The sequence below is a fragment of the Equus asinus genome, chromosome 6 (genome assembly GCF_041296235.1).
Source record: "Equus asinus isolate D_3611 breed Donkey chromosome 6, EquAss-T2T_v2, whole genome shotgun sequence".
In the NCBI taxonomy this organism is placed as follows: domain Eukaryota; kingdom Metazoa; phylum Chordata; class Mammalia; order Perissodactyla; family Equidae; genus Equus; species Equus asinus.
Genome location: NC_091795.1, coordinates 75781747 through 75804239, shown reverse-complemented (window position 1 = coordinate 75804239; position 22493 = coordinate 75781747). Strand labels below are relative to the sequence as shown.

At 35.6% G+C, this 22493-nt stretch overlaps 1 protein-coding gene across 4 annotated transcripts in view; it reads left to right on the top strand.

The window, feature by feature from the left end:
- The window catches only part of SPAST (spastin), a 69461-nt gene that overhangs the window by 9788 nt on the left and 37180 nt on the right, over positions 1–22493 (top strand). Inside the window, exons 2-4 of one of the 4 annotated variants that reach the window (XM_044772212.2) lie at positions 7643–7729; positions 9961–10044; positions 16267–16362. In XM_044772212.2, the coding sequence (XP_044628147.1) occupies positions 7643–7729; positions 9961–10044; positions 16267–16362 (267 nt within the window). The remainder of the gene's footprint in view (positions 1–7642; positions 7730–9960; positions 10045–16266; positions 16363–22493) is intronic. The other 3 variants (XM_044772213.2, XM_044772215.2, XM_044772214.2) reach the window with 3 other exon arrangements.

Here is a 22493-nt window from a genome sequence, read left to right as displayed (position 1 = left end):
TCACCAGTAGTAAATACCAAAGACTTTAGAGAAGATCAATTAATTGACATTCTTAAAGTTTAAAGAAATGTCCCAAACTGAAATGATTTCTTTACATGGGATCCAAAACCTTCCAATTAAAGGGAAAATAAGTCTTTACTTCATAAATAAACCTTGAAGTTTGAAAATGAAAGCGAGTATGACCTTTTTGCTGAATTAAAACAGTAGAAGGCATCCTTTTGGTAATTGTGAAGTATGAGAGAATTAATCAGGGAGCTGTTGCTCTGATGCTTCGTGGTCCCTTTCTTTATTGGGGATAGCACACATTAAAATCTACTGTAAGATTTTTAAAGATACCTCTTACTCTACTAATTGGGACTTGCAAGTTGTTTGCAGAAAATTGCGTAGAAAAATGGATATATTTGTTCTTTGGAATTGTTTGTAGATGGATACTTAAGGACTAAACAGATAAGTGAAACAGTGGGCTTTATATAACTTAAATGGGCAAGAATCAGGAACATACACTATGCATACAGTTGGAGGGTTAGAAGGATTTAAATTAATCACAAAATTTACTAAGTATAATAAAGATAATAAAAGTAATGTTTACATACCTCTTTATAATTTTAAGTATTGTCACGTACTGTTTCCTTTGATCTTTGCCACAACTCAGAGTTAGGTAAAAGAAATGTCATCTTGTTTTATTTTAGGTAACGACACTGAAGCTCAGAGAGATTAACTGGCTTTCTCCAAGTCATACAGCTATATATACATACATATATATAATATATATATAAAATTGTTTTTTTTGGTGAGAAAGATTGGCCCTGAGCTAACAGCTGTTGCAATCTTCCTCTTTTTGCTTGAGGACGGTTGTCGCTGAGCTAACATCTGTGTCATCTTACTCTCTTTTATATGTGGGATGCCACCACTGCATGGCTTAACAAGCAGTGTGTAGGTCCATGCCTGGGATCCGAATCCGCGAACCCTGGGCCACTGAAGTAGAGGCACATGAATTTAACCACTGTGCTACCGGCCCGGCCCCAATACAGCTATTAAATGGTGGAGCAAGGATTTAAATCTGGTGTCTGCTAACTCACATACTTGGAAACACACATCCTCTCTCTCCACCCCAAACTACTGTTGTTTTTTAACCCTTCTCATGGCAATCTGGGTACCACTAATACATGAGTGAAAAGATGCAGTAGATAGTTCACAAATTAGTCTACTCTACTTATCTCTATTTAAAGGTGGATTTCGTCAGTATTTCTGTTGCTTGTACAAGTAACACAGAAGTTAAAATAATGCACAAATAAAGTGAAAATCCTCTGTAATCTTACTCTTAGGGAGATGATTATTGAAAAGTTCTGACTTTGTCTACTTATGTAAAGATAAATATTTATTCGTTAGAGGGAAAAAAACCCATGTTATATACAAACTGACTTGTAACCTTTTCACTTAATTTCAATTTATTTGATCTTCCTTCTCTGTTTTTTCAGTTTTTAAGTACACTTTTATTAAAGTATACATAAAGTGCCCATCCTAACTGCTAACACCGTAGATCATTTTTGCCTGATCTGGAGCTTTATAAATGAAATCATACAGTGTGTGTTCTTTTTGTATGTGGCTTCTCTTGCTCAACATTATGCTTGTCAGATTAATCCATGATGTTGCATGTGGTGGTGGTTTGTTCATTTTTATTGCTGAGTACCAGGGGTCAGCAAACTGGCTGTAATGGACCATTTAGTAGTTTGTTTTTTATTGTGGTAAAACATATAAAATTTGCCATTTTGTCATTTAAGTGTACAATTCAGTGGCATTAAATGCATTCACAGTATTGTGCAGCCATCACCACTATCCATTTCTAGAACTTTTCACCATCCTAGACAGAAACTATCCGTTAAACAATAACTCACCAATTCCCCTTCTCAATTCTCTCCTCCCCCCAGTCCCTGATAACCTCTGTTCTACTTTCTGTCTCTATGAATTTGCCTATCCCATGTACTTCATATAAGTGGAACCATACAATATTTGTCCTTGTGTCTGATTTGTTTCACTTAGCATAATGTTTTCACGGTTTATCAGCCAAATGGTAGGACATATCAGATTTCATTTCTTTTTAAGGCTGAATAATATTCCATTTTATGTGTATATCATATTTTGTTTCTCCATTCATCTGTTAATGGACATTTGGGTTGTTTCCATTTATTGTGAATAATGCTGCTATGAACATTGATGTACAAGTATCTGTTTGAGTCCCTGCTTTCAATATTTTTGAGTATATACCTAGGAGTAAAATTGCTGGACCATATGGTAATTCTATGTTTAATTTTTTTGAGGGACTGCCAAATTGTTTTCCACAGCAGCTGTACCATTTTTACATTCCCACCAGCAGTGCACAAGGGTTTTCAGTTTCTCCACATTTGTTATTTTAAGGTTTTTTTTTTCAATCTCATCATAGTTGTGATTTGCATTTCCCTAATAACTTATGATGTGGAGTATCTTTTCATGTACTTCTTGGCCATTTGTATATGTTCTTTGGGAAAATGTCTATTCAAGTCCTTTGCCCATTTTTCCGTTGGGTTTAATTTTTTGTTGAGCCGTTTAGTAAAATATTTTAAGCTCTGTCACAACTACTTGTCACTCGTATAGTGGTGTGATCCAGTAAAGCTTTATGTACAAAAACAGGCAGCTAACGGTATTTGACCCTTGGGCCATTGTTTGCCCTAGATTATATAGTTTTCTTGTAGTTCAAATTTTTGGCTAATAATTTCTTTTTTGGGAGGGGGGAGTGGCTAATAATGTCACCTACAACAAATGATCATAAGTTTCTGCCACCGTAGTCTTCTTTTGATTTGATGTGGTCTGGTTGGTTGAGCTTGAGTGTTATTTGGCGTCATAGAGGTGAGAGAGATGTGTGTAAGGGAAACTAGAAACTGTTGAAGTATCTTGAATGCCTTTTGTTTGGTGGAGACCATTTGAAGGTTTGTTTTTTCTGCCATAATGTAGTCAAAGAAATGATCATTGGAGGTTATGGGCTGTAGTTTGCCAACCCCTACCTTAAGGACTTGAAGTGATTCTAGTGTGGGTTTCAGTCCTTGTGTGGGCTGGCCTAGTTCTTAACTCTTCAGTGATGCAGGGTCCCAACTGAAATCCTGGGATCTTCACCACTCCTTCTCCTGAGCATGCCCTGAGATTCATTTTTTTTGTCAACTTAAGTACTATGAGTCTGCTGAAAACTCTGCTTAATTTTTTGGCCACTTTTGCTGTCAGAATTGGCAATTGCTTCAAGCAGGAAAGTGCCCCAAATGCCACGCTCACCTCTGTTGGCTTTCCTCCTTTCCATATTTGTAATTTTTGAAAATAGCCATCCTAATGGATGTGAAGTGGTCCTTCCTTTCCAAATTTTGGTTATTTTCACTGTTTTGAAAACTCTCTAATCCCTTCAAATGAATGTTTTTAAAAACATTTTTCTAGTTTTTCTCTACCAATTTAATCTTATTCTTGTAATCAAAATTTTAGCCACAATGAATACCCTTATACATAAATGTTGGAGTATTGTACTTTTTAAAAATCAGATTTATTGAGCTATAATTTACATAAGCTTAAATTTACCACGTTTAAGGATATGTAGTTCAATGAGTTTTAACAAACAGATAACCATGACTACAATTAATATATCGAATGTTTTATCACCCCAAAAGCTCCCTTTGTGCCCCTTTGTAGTCAGTTCCCTTGCCTTTCCCTCAGCCCTTGGCAGTCATGATCGGCTCTGTCCCTATAGTTTTGTCGTCACTGAGTGTCGTGTAAATGGAATCATAAAGTGTGTAGCCCTTTGCATCTGGCTTCTTTCCTGTATCATGTTTTTGAGATTTATCCATATTCCTGCATGTATCAGTAGTTTGTTCCTTTTTATTTCTGAGTGGTATTCTGTGTGTAGATGTACCATGATTTGTTAATCCATTCACTAAATAATGGACATCTGGGTTGTTTCCAGTTTCTAGCTCTGATAAATAAAGCTGCTATAGACATTCATGTACAAGTCTTTGAGGTTTTCATTTCTTTGGGTAATTATGTAGAAGAAGGGATTATTGGGTCATGTGTAAATATATGTTAATGTCATAAACTACCAAACTGTTTTCCAAAGTGGCTGTACCATTTTGTATTCACACCAGCAAACAAATGAGGGGCCCATTTACACTTTGTCTTATAATTTCTTTTTCCGTTTTAAATTAGGTGTGTAGTACCTTGTGGTTCTAATTTGTAGTTCCCTAACAACTAATGATGGTGAGCATCTTTTCATGTGCTTATTTACCATTTATGTCTCTTCTTGGTAAACTGTATGTTTTGATCTTTTGCTATTATTTAATGAGTTATTTGTTTTTTTATCATTGTGTTGTAGGAGTTGTTTATATATTCTAGTTACAAGTCCTTTATTTGGAGTGTTGTTTTACAGATATTTCCTCCCAATCATTCTGTGACTTTTCTTTTCATTGTCTTAACTCTGTCTTTTGAAGGTCAGTTTTTAATTTTAATGAAATCTAGTTTATCAATTTTTTTCTCTTAAGTTTTGTGATTTTTGTGTTCTGAGAAGTCTCTGCCTAAGCCAAGATCGCAAAGAATTTTGTCTGTATTTTCTTCTATAAATTATATGTTTTTAGGTTTTACATTTAGGTGTGTGATCCATTTCAAGTGAATTTTTGTATGTGGTGTGTAGTTTTTTGGTTTTTTTTGCATATGGACTTCTGTTATTCCAGCATCATTTTTTGAAAAGGCTATTCTAGGGGTTGGCCCGGTGGCGCAGCCCGTAAGTTTGTATGTTCCGCTTCGGCGGCCTGGGGTTTGCCAGTTCGGATCCCAGGTGCAGACCTACGCACCACTTGTCAAGCCATGCTGTGGCAGGCGTCCTACATATACAGTAGAGGAAGATGGGCACGAATGTTAGCTCGGGGCCAGTCTTCCTCAGCAAAAAGAGGAGGATTGGCGGCAGATGTTAGCTCAGGACTAATCTTCCTCAAAAAAAGAAGGCTATTCTTTCTGCATTGAATTACCTTGACTTCTTTGTCAAAGCCAATCAGAGATATATGTGTAGGTCTATTTCTGGACTTTCTCTTCTGTTCCATTGACCACTATGTCTATTATTTTTCCCATAGTCTTGTACTTTTAGGTAAGAAATATCTATGTATTTTCTACTATCACACTGACTTATGAGATTCAAATACAGACAGCCTCTGACTTATGATGGTTTGACCTACCAACTTTACGATGGTGCCAAAGCGATACACATTCAGTAGAAACCAAACTTCAAATTTTGAGTTTTGGCCTTTCAGTACAGACAGCATACAGTGATATGTGGTACGGACTCTGTTGTGATGCTGGGCAGAGGCAGCAAGCCCCAGCTCCCAGTCAGCCACACGATCATGAGCGTAAACAACTGATACACTTACTACCATTCTGTACCCATATAACCATTCTGTTTTTCACTGTCAGCACAATATTCAATAAATTACATGAGGTATTCAACACTTTATTATAAAATCGGCTTTGTGTCAGATGATTTTGCCCAACTGTAGGCTAATGTAAGTGTTCTGAGCATGTTTAAGGTAGGCTAGGCTAGGCTGTGATGTTCGGTAGGGTAGATGTATTAAATGCATCAGGACATAACCCCATCGTAAGTCAAGGAAGATCGATAATGCAGTAAATCAACTACGTATTACCAAAGAATGTTAAGCAAGTGAATAATTATTGAGCATGTCAGTTTATTTGTAATCAGTCATTGCATTTGCCTACAGTAGTGTACTAAAACTCCCTAAAACATTTTGTTCAGATGTTGCCAATGAGAATTCTCATACATTGCTATTAGAATTGTAAATTGGCAGAAGCACTCTTCAGAAAGCAGTATGTTGATTTCTGGTGAATGGAAAATATATGATCAGTGTGACTCATCAATTCTACTTCTTAAGCATATAATCTAGAGAAATTGGCACATGTACACAAGGAGACAGGTACAAGAATGTTTATTGCAGCATTGTTTGAAATATTGAAAAACTGCAAACAACCTAAGTATCTTTTAATAGGAAAATAGTTGAATAAATTATAGGATGATATGAGATACTATACAGAAGTCAAAATGAATAAAATAGATCTCTGTATAGCAACATAGACCTCAAAAGCATATCAATTTTTAAAATAAAACAATACAAATAGAATAGGAACAACAGAAAAATGTGTACTGGAAATATATGCACAAAGTTCATGATAGTAGTTTTTGCGAAGAAAAGAAGGTTGAGAATGGGAAGAGGAATTTCTGTTGTATCTGTTAGATTGTACTTTGTTTTTAAAATTTTTAAGGAAATGTGACACTTGTCAATATTCCTACCACTTGGAATGCAAATGCTATTTTAGTACTTTCTGTAATTTTCCCCTTTTTTTCAAATTAAGAAAACAAAAATGCACATAACAGATATTTTCTTTATAAAATACAGGAAGGTAAGCATCAGATAGTTTGAGTTGATTTACAACAAACTCTTAATAATACTTTCCTCATGTGTCATTATCAGATACTTATTGAGCATTTTCTCTGGACCAGCCGCTGTGTAAAATACTGATGGTACTGTAATAAGTAAGAAATTATCCTGTCCAAGAGGCTGAATCTAGTTAGTCATTTATTTTTAGGGACATAGAGATGGAGGAGGGGGTAGGTGGTACACACTTATAAGGGGACCGCATTTCTTAGTTGTTGTATGTGGTGTTTATAGTAAGACTTCATCTATTCTGTGTTATCAAGAGAGTCATGATATTTTATTGATTTTGAAATTTCAGATAATATTGAATAATGACATGGAAATTTTTGAATAAATGGGGGCATGAATTGAGAAATGAAAAACAGTTCTAATCGATGATTTCTACCTTTGCTATACTGTATCTGTATTAGCCATCTATAAGGCTTTGCAGATTCTAAGAACAAAGAAATTAATTTTCAACACTAATGAGATTTGCATATAATTATTATTTCACAGAAATATCCTACACACATTTTGATTATGCTGAATCTTTAGATCCTTTTTAAGCTTAACTTGGATCAAGAATTAATGTTGTAAACGAGTCATTTGTTTCAAAGAAAGTAGAAATCTATCACTAATTGCCACACTTGTAATCTCATGTACTAGTTCTCCTGATGCAATCATTTGTTAAATAAAAACTCACTCTAGAAAGGAGGCACCCACAATGAACATATTACATCAGATTTGAATACTTAGATTAGACGGAGCTTTTTTCCTCACTATTATTGAAATCATGTTTATATTTTCTAACAATATGTATTTTAAAAGAACATTTATTTAAAATAAATTCTCCCTGAATAAAATTTCTTTCCCTAGTACAGCATTTCAATGGTTATAAGCATCAGTACAAAGAGATGATAAGCAAATAAAGAACTCACAGCCCTAAAATTTTGAGAAACATCAAAGGTTATATCTCTTTCTTGGAGATTCACATGCACATTAAGATGCCCAAGGTACTAAGAAGTCATATAGTAATGTTTTTCAGACTTATTTGATCACAACCATCTTTTTCATATATCACCTTAATAGCATACTTTGGGAAATGTTTAGTGTATTCTTCATACTTGTGATATATACAAATAATTATTTCTATTTTAAAGCAGGACAAAAGGAGCAAGCTGTGGAATGGTATAAGAAAGGTATTGAAGAATTAGAAAAAGGAATAGCTGTGATAGTTACAGGACAAGGTAAGGTTATATTTACATTTGTTTAGTAGCCATTCCAAATTGTATTCACATGATTGCCCTGATTTGAGATCCATTTATCTTAATAAAGATATTTAGCAGATTTTTAAATGTTACTTTCAGTCTTTGTAGACTTATGGTTAATGCTTTATTACCTATGCTAAAAATGAAATTATAACCAGATATGCTCAAACTTGATTACCTGTGGCAGTCAAGCAGTAATCAGTATATTACTTGTGTCCTCCTTGGACCCACTGTTTGTGATGTTTTAGGTCTATTTTTAGCCCTATTGAAACCAAGTAGTCCATTCCTCATTGTTGAGGCAGGGAAAGAGTGGTTAACCCACAGACTCCCCTTTGTGCTTGTGAGTACTGCTTGACTCCACGTTAAAATATGAGCTGGAAATGTCTTTGATTCACACTTGGCTTTTTAAAACCAAAGCAGTTCTTTCTTTCTTTCTTTTTTTTTTTTTTAAGATTGGCCCTGAGCTAACATCTGTTGCCAATCTGCCTTTTTTTTTTCACTTTTTACCTCCCCAAAGCCCCAGTACACAGCTGTATATCCTAGTTGTAAGTCCTTCTACCTCTTCTATTTGGGATGCCACCACAGCATGGCCTGATGAGCAGTATGTAGGTCTGCGCCCAGGATCCAAACCAGTGAACCCTGGGCAGCTTAAGTGGAGTGTGTCAACTCAACCACTCAGCCATGGGGCTGGCACCCCAAAGCAGTTATTTCTCATCTTTACTTTCCTATCACTTCAAATTAAAAATTAGAGTCTAATGTTATCTTTAAATATATAAATAACATTTATTGCACACTTACTATGTGCCCAAGCATCATTGTAAGTGCGTCATATATATTAGCTCTCTTAATTTTCACCACAACTCCACACTCTGAGGCTGCTGACGTTATGCTTATTTTTCAGATGAATAGCCTTAAGTACAAAGAAGTGAAGTAACTTCCCCAAGGTCTTATAGCTAGCGAGTGGTAGAGTCAGGGTTTGAACCCAGGCAGTCTGACTTCAGAGTCTGAATTCTTAAATACTATGCTGTGAATAGTGTGTAGTGTGTGGGTGCCAGTATTAAATAAGTAAAGTACTTCACTTTATCATAGCTAAAATAAATTCAGAAGCAAAAATTATAATATGTAGGCTAAGAATCTTAGCCTTATGGATCACCCAATGGATGTTTGTTTTCTGTCTGGCTGACTATACTGCTACATCAACTAATCTCCAATAATTACATTGTGTCCAGTTTTTACCATCGTTTTTTTTCTGTCCTCTTTTTATTTAGACTACTTCTCTAGCTACTGGTCTCCTGCATAAAAGAGAGCAGAATAGAACAAGTAAATATGAGAGGTTGAGCCTTTGAGATTTTCATGAGTTTATGAGCATGACTTTATGAATTATATGCAAAATATGTTTGCTGTTCGTTGTCAGTCGCATAGAAGAGTTAGAAGAGGGGCCAGCCCTGTGGCTGAGTGGTTAAGTTCACATGCTCTGCTTTGGCAGCCCGGGGTTTCACTGATTCAGATCCTGGGCACGGATCTAGCACTGCTCATCAAGCCATGCTGAGGTGGTGTCCCAAATAGCAGAACTAGAAGGACCTACAACTAGAATATACAACTGTGTACTAGGGGGCTTTGAGGAGAATAAGAAAAAAGAAGAAGAGTTAGAAGAAAATTAGTGGGTTATAAGAAAAACAGTATGTTATTGAATTTAATTGTACCACTGCAGGAAAAAACAATGTCAATTAAACCATGACACATTCTCTTCTCATCACTTAGAATTTGAATTTTAACCTTATCAAATATGCTGTTTTAATCTTATTAGATGTAGCTATAACAGCAGTACTAATATCTATGACCAAATTTGTGCACACACAGGCAATAATAAACTATATTATAATTTCAGCTTGACTGATAGCATTAGTAAGTTGGTTCTGGTTCTAATATACATCCCAATTTCAAAGGTTTTAAAATGTAGGGAAAAACATGTCTCAGAATCCATGAAATGCACATGAAATCCACGAAATACTCCAGTAGGTCTGAAACCATCATAAGGAAGTGTAACTGATTTTTTTTTCAGATATTATTTGAAAATAATACTTTCTTAATTTCTTCAGATAGACTTTGATTGCTTATGAGATTAGTTGGGGCAATATATTTTACCTTGAAGCAATATTAGTAGGAAAATGTGGATATTTTAATTCTTTTTTATCTGTTTTTTCCTTTAGGTGAACAATGTGAAAGAGCTAGACGCCTTCAAGCTAAAATGATGACTAATTTAGTTATGGCCAAGGACCGTTTACAACTTCTAGGTATCAGTTAATGAATTGCATAATTGGAATGAGATGTATTTGAAATGTGTGTTCAGTGAAACTTTAAATATACCTGGAAATAGATCAGTGACCTTGAAAATATGACCTAGGCTTTTTTTTTTAACTTAGAAAATTTCTAACATGTACACAATGGAAGAGTATAATGAACTCCTAACTATTCATCACTCAGCTTTAATAATTATCAACTCATGGTCAGTCTTGATTTATCCATACCAAGGGATGGCAAACTACAGCCATTGGGCTAAACCCAGTTCACTGCCTATTTTTATAAGTAAAGTTTTACTGGCACAGAGCTACTCCCATTCTTTTACATATTGTCTGGCTGCTTTCATGCTACAATGATAGTGTTGAATAGTTGATACAGAGATCATACAGCCTTCAAAGCCTTTTAATATATAGCTTTTTAAAACTGTTTTAATATTTACTATTTGGCTTTTTACAGGAAAAGTTTACCAACTCCAGTTTATCTTCCTACCCACTTTCCCCAATTCATACTTTTTTTTTTTTTTGAGGAAGATTAGCCCTGAGCTAACTTTTGCTACCAGTCCTCCTCTTTTTGCTGAGGAAGACTGGTCCTGAGCTAACATCCATGCCCATCTTCCTCTACTTTATATGTGGGATGCATGCCACAGCATGGTTTGACAAGCAGTGTGTAGGTCCTCATCCGGGATCCGAACCAGCGAACCCCGGGCCACCAAAGTGGAACATGCAAACTTAACCACTCTGCCACCAGGCTGGCCCCCCACTTCGTACTATTTTGAAACAAATTCTTGATGTTTTTAAATGTCATTCATAAGAATTTCATATTGTGTCCCTAAAAGATAAAGACGCTTTAAAAATAAAATGGCCAAAATACCATTATCATACCTAAAAAATAACCAATAGTTTCTTTTAATATTAACAAAAAAATAATGGCCAAAAGAAGGTCAGTGTTCATAATATAATTTATATATAATATAAAATATATAATATAATTTAAATAATATCCAGTTAGTGTTTCATAATTTAGTAACTCTTACTATTTTTTTTAATAATTTAGTTGTTTGAATCAGGATCTCAAGAAGATCCATACAGTATGTCTCTTTTAATATACAGGTACATCTGTTTTTCTTTTTCTTGCAATTTATTTGTTAATGAACCAGATCTTTGCCATATATTGTTTCCTACAGTCTGACTTTTGCTGCATGCATCTCCATGGTGTCTTTAAATGTGTTCTTCTGCCCTTCCTATACATTGATAGTTGGATATAGAGCCTTGATTGGATTGAAAGTTGATTTTTATTTTTTAATAATAGACTACTTGATGGGTGGTTGTGTGTTCACCCATCAGTAGTTCTGACATCTTGTGATATTAGCAGCAGTTGATACTGATGTATAGTGACAAAATTCTGTCATTCTTTCTGCATTCATTAGCTGGAATAGGTCTATATAGGTCTCATCTTCTATTTGATGTATAGTTTTTAAAAAGGTATTTTTAAGGTAAACTATCCCTAAAACAAAGTGGAACTAAAACACACCCTTCTTGGGTGGTTTTAACATAGCTTAATATGATAGAAATAGTATATATTTGGTAAACAGGCAGAGCTCATTTATTCATTGCTCTGTGATTTGTGGTAGGTTATTCAGCATGCGTGAAGCTTCTTTACCTCATTTGTAATATGAGGCTAATAGATAATATACCTCACCATATTTGTGACCATTGAATTATTGAACAAACCTCACCCATAGTAAGTACACAAAAATGCTGTTTTTTGTTCATCTCCTTACTTGTCTGTAATCACCACCCCTGCTTTTGTGGAAATACGTATATCCACACATGTCTATATATATTTCATTCATTCATTCATTCTTGTATGGTCCATTGTGTTTGTAAGTTTTTTGCCCCACATCGTTGAAAAAGAGACCCATACTGTTTTCAGGTCGCTAACAAGGCAATGTTCCCCTGGCTCCTGTGGCTGACAGAGTTTGTCTTCTTACTTCCTAAGTGAAGATTATTACTGTATCAAATACAATTAAATATTATATCAAAGGTTATTGTAATAAAATAATCATCTAATTGTTCTAATTGGTACTTTCAGTGTTTTAACTATAATGCCTTTTAGTATATGTACAAAGTAGCATATGATGCAGATTGTTTGATGATGGAACATTTTGTAATATGTTTCGAATTAAATCATTATTTTTTATCTTTTATATGAAGTTGTGAATGATAAAACATTGGAATCATCTCATCAATTATAGACTTGTCTTTAAATGTGACTTTGTAATTTCCTGTGTTTATTAGAAGAGAGGACAAAAAGAGGATATATAGAACATGAAGCTAGGTATTAAAAGAGTTAATATTTTGGATGTTGTTGTCTATTGTCATCCTCAAAAGTGCTGTGTGCCACTCATGAAAGATGTTACTTTAAAACGGAGCGGGTGAGATAGGAGACATCAACATACTCCTGTTTTCTAGGAACTCAGAAGACAGTAAAAAAGAGCTGTGCACAAATGCATAGTAGAGCATATTTGTGTGTTATGTGTTGGTTAAGAAATGGAGGTTTTCAAAGGTGGGATGCCTGATAGGTATCTAATTAAGATGGAGAGGTCTCCATTCAGACTGGTTTGAGAGGATGCAGCCTCTCTCATAAAGATGGGAAGAGTTCATTTATATTATATATTTTCAGTTTAGTGAAAATGAACCTTAGAGCAAAGCTTAACTGTAGGACCTGCTATAGATGGATGATTTTGGCATTGGCATCTTGGTATACCTGGAGGTTACATTTTTTTTAAAAAATCCAGCTTCATTCAACATCCTTTTATTAAGTCCTTACTCTGTACTAGGTACAGTGCCAAGGAATATAAACAGTGTATTTATTAACTCAGCAAATATTTATTGGTAATTACCATGTGCTAGGTACTGTTCTAGGCACTTTAGGATACAGACAAGAATCCCTCCTTCGATAGAATTTATAGTCTATCAGGGAGTAAGCAGTAAACATAAAAAAAATAAATTGTACGACATGTTAGGTGATAAATATATGGAAAAAAGAAAAATGAGAACACAGTAAAGGGGGGACAGGAGGTGGTTTGGGTTTTTAGCTTTAAATAGGATGGTCAGGGTATGCCTTTTTGAGAAGTTGACATGAGTTAGCCATGCAGGTATCTGGGAGAAGAATGGTCCAGAGAGAAGTAAGAGCTGATAAAAGGCCGTAAGAAGCCTTAAAAAAGATAAGTAGAAGTTGTTAGAGACTGTTTGAGCGAAAAGACATTTTGGGAAGGTGTAACAGCGTGAACAAAGATTCAAAGGGCAAGAAACAGCATGGTGAGGAGGAAGGGTGTAGTAGAGACGTAAAGTTGGGATTGCTGAGGCATGAGAAATGTAGGCACATTATGGAAAGCCTTGTTTGTCATAGAAAGGAGCTTGAGTGGTAATCTCTGGGCAATGGGAAGCTGCTAAAGGGTTTTAAGCAAGAGAGTTATATGGTAAGATTTTCCTTTTTAGTAGATCACTCAGATGATTGTGTGGGGATTGCATGTGAGGGGGTCAAGAAGCAAGGTGACTGTTTTGTTTTAAATCATTGATTAATCTATGCAACCTTTAGTCATTATAAAAGGAAGCAGTAAGTTAAGTTTACTTTCTTTTACAAAACTGAATTGGAGGGGCCAGCCTGGTGGCACAGCAGTTAAGTTTGCATGTTCTGCTTTGGTGGCCCAGGGTTTGCTGGTTCAGATCCCAGGTGTGGACCTACGCACTGCTTCTCAAGCCATGCTGTGGCAGGTGTCCGACATATAAAGTAGAGGAAGATGGGCACAAATGTTAGCTCAGGGCCAGTCTTCCTCACCAGAAAAGAGGAGGATTGGCAGCGCTTGTTAGCTCAGGGCTAATCTTCCTCAAAAAGAAAAAAGAAAATGAATTGGAGCAGGTTCACATTAACAGTGTACTGCAATTGTGTATATGTGTGTTTCTATGCATATTGATCTAAAACCTACACAGCTAAAAATGAGTTCTTGGCTTTCTTTTTTCTGCTTTTTCTCCCCAGTCCCCCCGGTACGTAGTTGTATATTTTAGTTGTGGGTTCTTCTAGTTGTGGTATTTGGGACGCTGCGTCAACATGGCCTGATGAGTGATGCCATGTCGGCGCTCAGGATGCAAACTGGCAAAACCCTGGGCCGCTAAACCAGAGCACGCGAACTTAACCACTTGGCCACGGAGCCGGCCCAGCAGTTCTTGGCTTTTTATTCCTAGTTATTGGTTATCGAAACTAAGGATTTAATTTCTGTTTATTTTTACTATATAATGAAGGTTTCATTGAACTTTTTGTTGCATTTCATTGAAGAAAGTGTTAATTGATAAAGAAGACATTTACAAATCAGTGTTTTTTCTAATTTATGTCTTTTACGAACACAAATGGTTTCTTTCTCAGTATGGTGATTTGAGGAGTATTATCACTGAGAAAAATCAGATGACCTACCTGTTAACTAACAAAAAAAAAAGCTCCTAGGTATATTGTATCAGCCAGTTCTAGGATACAAAAGCTGTGCAGTACTTTGTGCTTTCTGTAGAAAGGGTAGCTGCTATTTAACCTGTCCCAAAGGCATGTGTGGTTGTACCGTAAACCAAGCATGGTGCCTGCTTGTCTGACCTTAGAAATGAAAGTTTAGGAGAGTTAGTATACATGTGCTGCGTTTTTGCATATATTCATTGACTTCGTAGTACACAAGAAAAGACTCAGCCGTGGCAACTTGGAGTATTTTGACAAAATAAATATGGTAAAAATTGACCCCCTATTACAAATGAAGCACAGGGTAGGTGCTTTATGTTTATTATTTTATTTAATCCTTGATACCCTCAGAAAACTGAGGCTAAAGCAAGTTCATACTAGTGAGTAAGTGGTGGAGCAGGGTGTTTGTCAGCTAGCAGTGTGTATTTGACTTGAGAAAGTGCAGCAGTGACATAGGGTGGCAAGGAAGCTCACACTGCTACCCTCTTGGGTTTCAGGTACTAGACATAGAGACTCAGATCTGGGAAGGATTTGTTGTTGTTATTTGAAGTGGAGATAGGTTAAAATAATCCTTTTAGGGGCTCGCCTGATGGCGTAGTGGTTAAGTTCATGTGCTCCACTTCAGTGGCCCAGGGTTCGCTGATTTGGATCCCAGGCACAGACCTACACACTGCTCGTCAAGCCATGTTGTGGTGGCGTCCCACATACAGAATAGAGGAAGACTGGCACAGATGTCAGCTCAGGGACAATCTTCCTCAAGCAAAAAGAGGAGATTGGCAACAGGTGTTAGCTCAGGGACAATCTTCCTCACCAAAAAAAAAAAAAAAATCCTTTTAGATCTTTAATTGGTTAATTTTTAAAGTAGGTAATATAGGCACATGCTACAAAATTTTTAAAGTATGAAAAACATCCATCCCATGCTATGCCCCAGTCACTCATTTCCCCTCCCCAGAGGCAGCTGCTATTACCAGTTTCTCTGGGTCCTTTTTAGGGGTAATCTTCGTGTATACAAATGTGCACATGTGTGTTTAAATAAATGGTGGAGTACTGTATGCACAATTCTGCAGCATGCTTATTCCATTCTGCTTTGTTACCTTTATTTTTTGCCCTACACATGTAGCTGAATATGGCATTTCCTAGACACTCCTTATAGTTTCCTTCTGTGTCATTTTAAGTGCTGTTCTCTTTTCCTGAAATGTCCTTTCTTTTTATCTTTTCAAATTCTAGCCAACTCACAGTCCACTTCCTCTGTAAAGCCTTTTTAATGTTCTCTTTCTTTTGTGCTATACCATCTTTTTAAAATAAATATATATATTTGTGTTGTAAGTTGCCAACTATATTTAATAAGTGTCTGGGTGGTAGAGACCATATTCATCTTTTTAAATCCATACTGCTCTCCCTTCACAATGATTTGCACATACTAAATATTTAGTAAATATTTTCCGGTGATAGTAGTGAGATGAAACTGCGTCAGGTAACCAAACCTGAATCAGGCATATTTTGAACATGGCCATTCACTTATTAATTTCTATTGCTATTTTAATGTCTGAGTTTTTACTAATTATACTTTTATATAAATGCAAAAACCCTTCATTATATAACAAGCTTGTAACACCTTGAGTCATTTTTCATTTTCACATGCACATTTTATTTGGTCATTATGTATTTTTTTCTTTTTGTTTATTTTGTTCTTTTTGCCCCCCTCTGTTGCATAGAGAAGCTGCAACCAGTTTTGCAATTTTCCAAGTCACAAACGGATGTCTATAATGACAGTACTAACTTGACGTGCCGCAATGGACATCTCCAGTCAGGTGGGTTTAGGTTAACTAACATAAAATAATAAAGCTTGCATGCAAAGTAGAGTCCTACTTAACTCATAATGTTGATTTGATTTCATAATGCTAGATTTAATTGGTTTTTGTTTCCGCAGGGCTATGTTGAAAATACAGTGTCCCTGTCATCATTCATGGTGTATAAAAATCTAACGAATAAGATATAACCATTCTCAACATGCTTTATTTGCATATTTTGCAGCCTCCAGTTTTGAGATTTTATAATATGAAGGTTCATTTTCGTAAAGTATTAAAATATCCTTTTGTTTCTTTTGTATTTTCAGTGTTTGTGATTTTCTTATGGATAGCTGTACCAAATCTTTATGAAGGAGTGTTTTTTAGGACAAATTTTAATTTTTCTTCATTATGTATCAATTTTCATGGCACGTCAGTTTTCATATATATTATACATGAATGTTTTGTCGTAGTACCTGTTAGAGAAAATTCGAAGCTGAGTTCATATAGTGAGGAGAAACATTAGAATACTATGATTTACTATGGGTTAAATGTATTTTCCATGAACTTTTGGGTATCAACTCCTACAGAACATTAAATGTGTTTTGATTTGGTTTGGTTTGCTTGGGAGGAATCTTCATTTCCTAGGTTCTCTGACGTCTTGGCTGGTTTTATTGGTGGCTTTTTCAGCATTAGTTTCATGTCCAGAGCTTAAATTTTATTAAAGCAAATATTACTTCATTCACGCTGTAGCAGAAAAACCTTAGTTTAGACTATAAAACGACTGCCTTCTCTATTGATTTTTTTTTATCTCTTTTTTTTTTTTATTAATGTTATGATGGATTACAAGCTTGTGAAATTTCAGTTGTACATTTTTGTTAGTCATGTTGTGGGTACACCGCTTCCCCCTCCGTACCCTCCCCCCACCCCCCCTTTTCCCTGGTAACCACCGATCAGATCTCCTTCTCAATATACTAATTTCCACCTATGAGTGGAGTCATATAGAGTTCGTCTTTCTCTGACTGACTTATTTCGCTTAACATAATGCCCTCGAGGTCCATCCACATTGTTGTGAATGGGCCAATTTCGTCTTTTTTTATGGCTGAGTAGTATTCCATTGTGTATATATACCACATCTTCTTTATCCAATCATCAGTTTCTGGGCATGTAGGCTGGTTCCATGTCTTGGCTATTGTAAATAATGCTGCGATGAACATAGGGGTGCAACGGACTCTTGAGATATCTGATATCAGGTTCTTAGGATAGATACCCAGTAATGGGATGGCTGGGTCATAGGGTATTTCTATTTTTAACTTTTTGAGAAATCTCCATGCTGTTTTCCATAGTGGCTGTACCAGTTTGCATTCCCACCAACAGTGTATGAGGGTTCCTCTTTCTCCACAACCTCTCCAACATTTGTCGTTCTTGGTTTTGGATGTTTTTGCCAATCTAACGGGGGTAAGGTGATATCTTAGTGTAGTTTTGATTTGCATTTCCCTGATGATTAGCGATGATGAACATCTTTTCATGTGTCTATTGGCCATATTCATATCTTCTTTTGAGAAATGTCTGTTCATGTCCTCTGCCCATTTTTTGATCGGGTTGTTTGTTTTTTTGTTGTTAAGCAGTGTGAGTTCTTTGTATATTATGGAGATTAACCCTTTGTCGGATAAGTGGCTTGTAAATATTTTTTCCCAATTAGTGAGCTGTTTTTTTGTTTCAATCCTGTTTTCCCTTGCCTTGAAGAAGCTCTTTAGTCTGATGAAGTCCCATTTGTTTATTCTTTCTATTGTTTCCCTCAACTGAGGAGTTACAGTGTCCGAAAAGATTCTTTTGAAACTGATGTCAAAGAGTGTACTGCCTATATTCTCTTCCAAAAGACTTATTGTCTCAGGCCTAATCTTTAGGTCTTTGATCCATTTTGAGTTTATTTTGGTGTGTGGTGAAAAAGACTGGTCGATTTTCAATCTTTTGCATGTGGCTGTCCAGTTTTCCCAGCACCATTTGTTGAAGAGACTTTCTTTTCTCCATTGTAGGCCCTCTGCTCCTTTGTCGAAGATTAGCTGTCCATAGATGTGTGGTTTTATTTCTGGGCTTTCAATTCTGTTCCATTGATCTGTGGACCTGTTTTTGTACCAGTATCATGCTGTTTTGATCACTGTAGCTTTGTAGTATGTTTTGAAATCGGGGATTGTGATTCCGCCGGCTTTGTTTTTCTTGCTCAGGATTGCTTTAGCAATTCGTGGTCTTTTGTTCCCCCATATGAATTTTAGGATTGTTTGTTCAATTTCTGTGAAGAATGTTCTTGGGATTCTGATTGGGATAGCATTGAATCTGTATATTGCTTTAGGTAGTATGGACATTTTAACTATGTTTATTCTTCCAATCCATGTGCAAGGAATGTTTTTCCATCTCTTTATGTCATCGCCTATTTCTTTCAAGAAAGTCTTGTAGTTTTCATTGTATAGATCCTTCACTTCCTTGGTTAAGTTTATCCCAAGGTATTTTATTCTTTTCGTTGCGATTGTGAATGGGATAGAGTTCTTGAGTTCTTTTTCTGTTAGTTTATTGTTAGTGTATAGAAATGCTACTGATTTATGCACGTTAATTTTATACCCTGCTACTTTGCTGTAGTTGTTGATTATTTCTAATAGTTTTTCTGTGGATTCTTTGGGGTTTTCTATGTATAAGATCATAAAACGACTGCCTTCTTTAATTGTATTTAATACAAAACGTTTAAGATTTTAATAGAGAAGAGAAAGTGGATTTCTGTGGCTGGAAGAGACAATTGATCGTCAGCTCTTTCCCTTGTGGCTTCTCCTCTCTGTTAAGGAGTTCTCACTTTGGTTTGGTCTTCCAGTAGAGAGACCCGGGTCAGTGGCTATATTCCTTTCCCTGTTCCTTCTTTGTCTGATTTAAAATACCATTTCAAGTATAGAGATAAGTATTTTGCCTATTTCTCTTAGCATGGCTATGAAGGGCTGACATTTTCATAAGGAAGTTTTTGAAAAAACAAAGACATAAGACTGTCCCACATGTAAATAGTTAAATTCCAAAATACAAGTTTGAGATCTTAATAATCCTACCAGGGTAAACAGCAAAAAATTATTAGCCGTGAAAAACTGGTGTGCCTTTCCCTTGTTATCTTGATTCTCTTCTGCTGCATTCCACATGTAAGATCCCATTGTATTTTTCTGTTATGCAAAAAAAAAGAAAAGGCAAACTTCTCTTCCTGGGACCCATTAGAAAAAAAATCAAACTATTTCAGATTCCTAGTAATCTTCTATTAATTCTGTTTTCTACTTTGGGGAACAAAATGACTTCACAGCTAATTTATGCAGCACTGGTGTTTAATAACCATTCAGTCCTAATGAATGAGCTGGCTCACTCAGGCCCAGTTATTAGTGTCACTCACTTCTGGAACATTCTGTGATGTTTCACTTGGATGAGTTACTTCCTCTCTCTCAGGAAATAGTTATGCCAGAGTCTACTTATTACTACAATGTATTACCTACAATGTCCAATTTTCAGCTCAAAATTACTAGACATGCAAAGAAATAGGAAAGTGTGATGCTTACTCAAGAAAAACAAATCAGAAACTGACTCTTGAGTGGGCCTAGATGTTGAATTTAGCAAAGACTTTAAAGCAGCTATTATAAATATGTCCAAAGAATTAAAAGAAAATATGGCATCAGTTAACAAACCTGCAATCTTAACAAATAATATAAACTACACAATAAAAATAATGAAAATTCTAAAGTTGAAAAGTACAGTTGCTGAAATAAAAAATTTATGGAGCCAGCCTGGTAGTGTAGTGGTTGGGTTTGTGTGCTCACTTCGGTGGCCTGAGGTTTGTGGGTTTGGATCTTGGGGGCAGATCTATGAACCACTCATTAAGCCATGCTGTGGCGACGTCCCACATCCAGAATGAAGGAAGATTGTCACAGTTGTTAGCTCAGGGCCAATCTTCCTCACCAAAAAAATTAATTAATTAATTAAAAATTTACTAGATAGCCTCTACAGCAGATGTGAGATGTTAAATGAAAAATTCAGTGACCTTGAACTTAGATCAATAGAAATTACTAAGTCAGATGACTCCTATATTGTCAGAAAGCAGTTAGTGATTGCCTAGGGCCAGGGGCAGTAAGAGGGATGGAGTGCAAATAGATACAAGGAAACTTTAGGCTATGATGGAAATATTTTGTATCTTGATTTTGGTGGGTATTTCACAGTTGTATTTATCTTTAATATAAACTCGTCTAATTGTACATTTTAAATGGATGCAATTTATTATTTGTAGGTTATACCTCAAGAAGGTTGATTAAAAGCAAATACTGAAAAGTTTATAAAGAAAAATACTACTCCCCTTTCCACCTCTTCCTTCTCTCTTCCTTACCTTCACCCCTAGTTTGCCTCTCATACAGTGTTCAGCTCTTTTTGCTATTTTTTCTTGTGCTTCCTACTATATTTTCAAATATTGTGCTTATATTAAGATTTCTGATTTATCAATTTTTGATATATATTGACTTCTTCTTTGGGTGGAAGAAGGTTTAATTCTCTTATGCCACCATCACCCTTCTTCTCCATATATGTGTGTATGTATATATCTCTCACTATTTTTAGTTATACTGAAGTCATGTTATTATGACTTAGTAAATATTGTTGACCCAAAGCCAAATAGTATGTTCCAATTATATTTCCTTTTTTGAGTTTTTCCTCTGCACAGATTATCAGATTTTTCTTGTTCTCTAACTTTGTATTAGAGTTTTTTTACTCCTTTCTATTTAATTTGCTTTTTAACTAAAAGACCTCCTTTCGTAGTTCTTTTTTTTTTTTTTTTTTAAGATTTTGTTTTTTCCTTTTTCTTCCCAAAGCCCCCCGGTACATAGTTGTATATTCTTAGTTGTGGGTCCTTCTAGTTGTGGCATATGGGATGCCGCCTCAGCATGGCCTGATGAGCGGTGCCATGTCTGTGCCCAGGATTCGAACTGGCAAAACCCTGGGCTGCCGCAGTGGAGCGCTCGAAGTTAACCACCTGGCCACGGGGCCGGCCCCTGTAGTTCTTTTAATGAGAGTTTGTAGATAGTAAACTCTCTTTAATCTCTCTAATGTCTGAAAATATCCTCATTCTTATGTGACAGGTCATCTGGGTAAAGAATTGATATAGGCTAACACTTTTTTCCCTTCAGCATTTTGAACATAAGCCATTACCTGCTGAGCTTTGTTATTTTTTATGAAAACTCTGCTGTCATTCTCATAGTTCCTTGTGGAAATTTCTTTCCATTTATAGGCTCAATACTATATATTTTCTGTCTGAAGGAATTCTTTTCCAGTCTCCTTTTTTTCCTCTGAAATTATTATTTATCATTACCCCAGTCAGATCTTGCTTATCTTCACATCTTTGCTTTTGCTTATTGTCATATTGGAATCCTTTCCTGGTCCTTCCTTTAGGGTCACTATCCATTAGTTCCTTGAACACATGATTCGGAACTTTACATTTATCTACTGGAAAAAACCCTTGATCATCTTACTCTATCTGAAGTTCACTTCTTTTGAGTTTTCTTATCATTTGTGTATGCCTTTACTAATTATCATATATTATATTTGTTCTCTATTTGTCTTCTGTACATTGAATCTCTTCTTGAGGAAAAGGATCATATTTCATTTCTTATTACTATTTGTCATCACCTAGTACACTGTACGTATTGGACGTTTGATATACTTGTTTGTTTAATTAAGTGAATCTTCAATCCTAAGACCCTTGGGGAGGTAGGGATAGTTTCAGCTTCTAAACGTGACTGAAATAATTCTGGAAGACCTGTTCATTTATGTCCTAGAACAACAATCCAAGATAGTCTAGAGGGAGTCTATAATAATCTTCATGATTATCATAAATTTGATTATTGTAATCTAAGTGAATGATTCAAAGTTGATCAAGTATTTGGGTGAATGGTTAAAACTGTCTTTCTCAATGCTATATATTCTTCCACTTGTCTTAGAGGTCCTGATTTTTGTCCCACACTGCCAATTAAAAATTCAATTTCAATATTCAGAATCTTATTTTAAGGTATCCTGAATGTTGGTTTTTTCTTTGACTTGAATTTTATTTACTCTTTCTGATTTTGTAACAATTTACCTGAGATAAACTGTTTGGT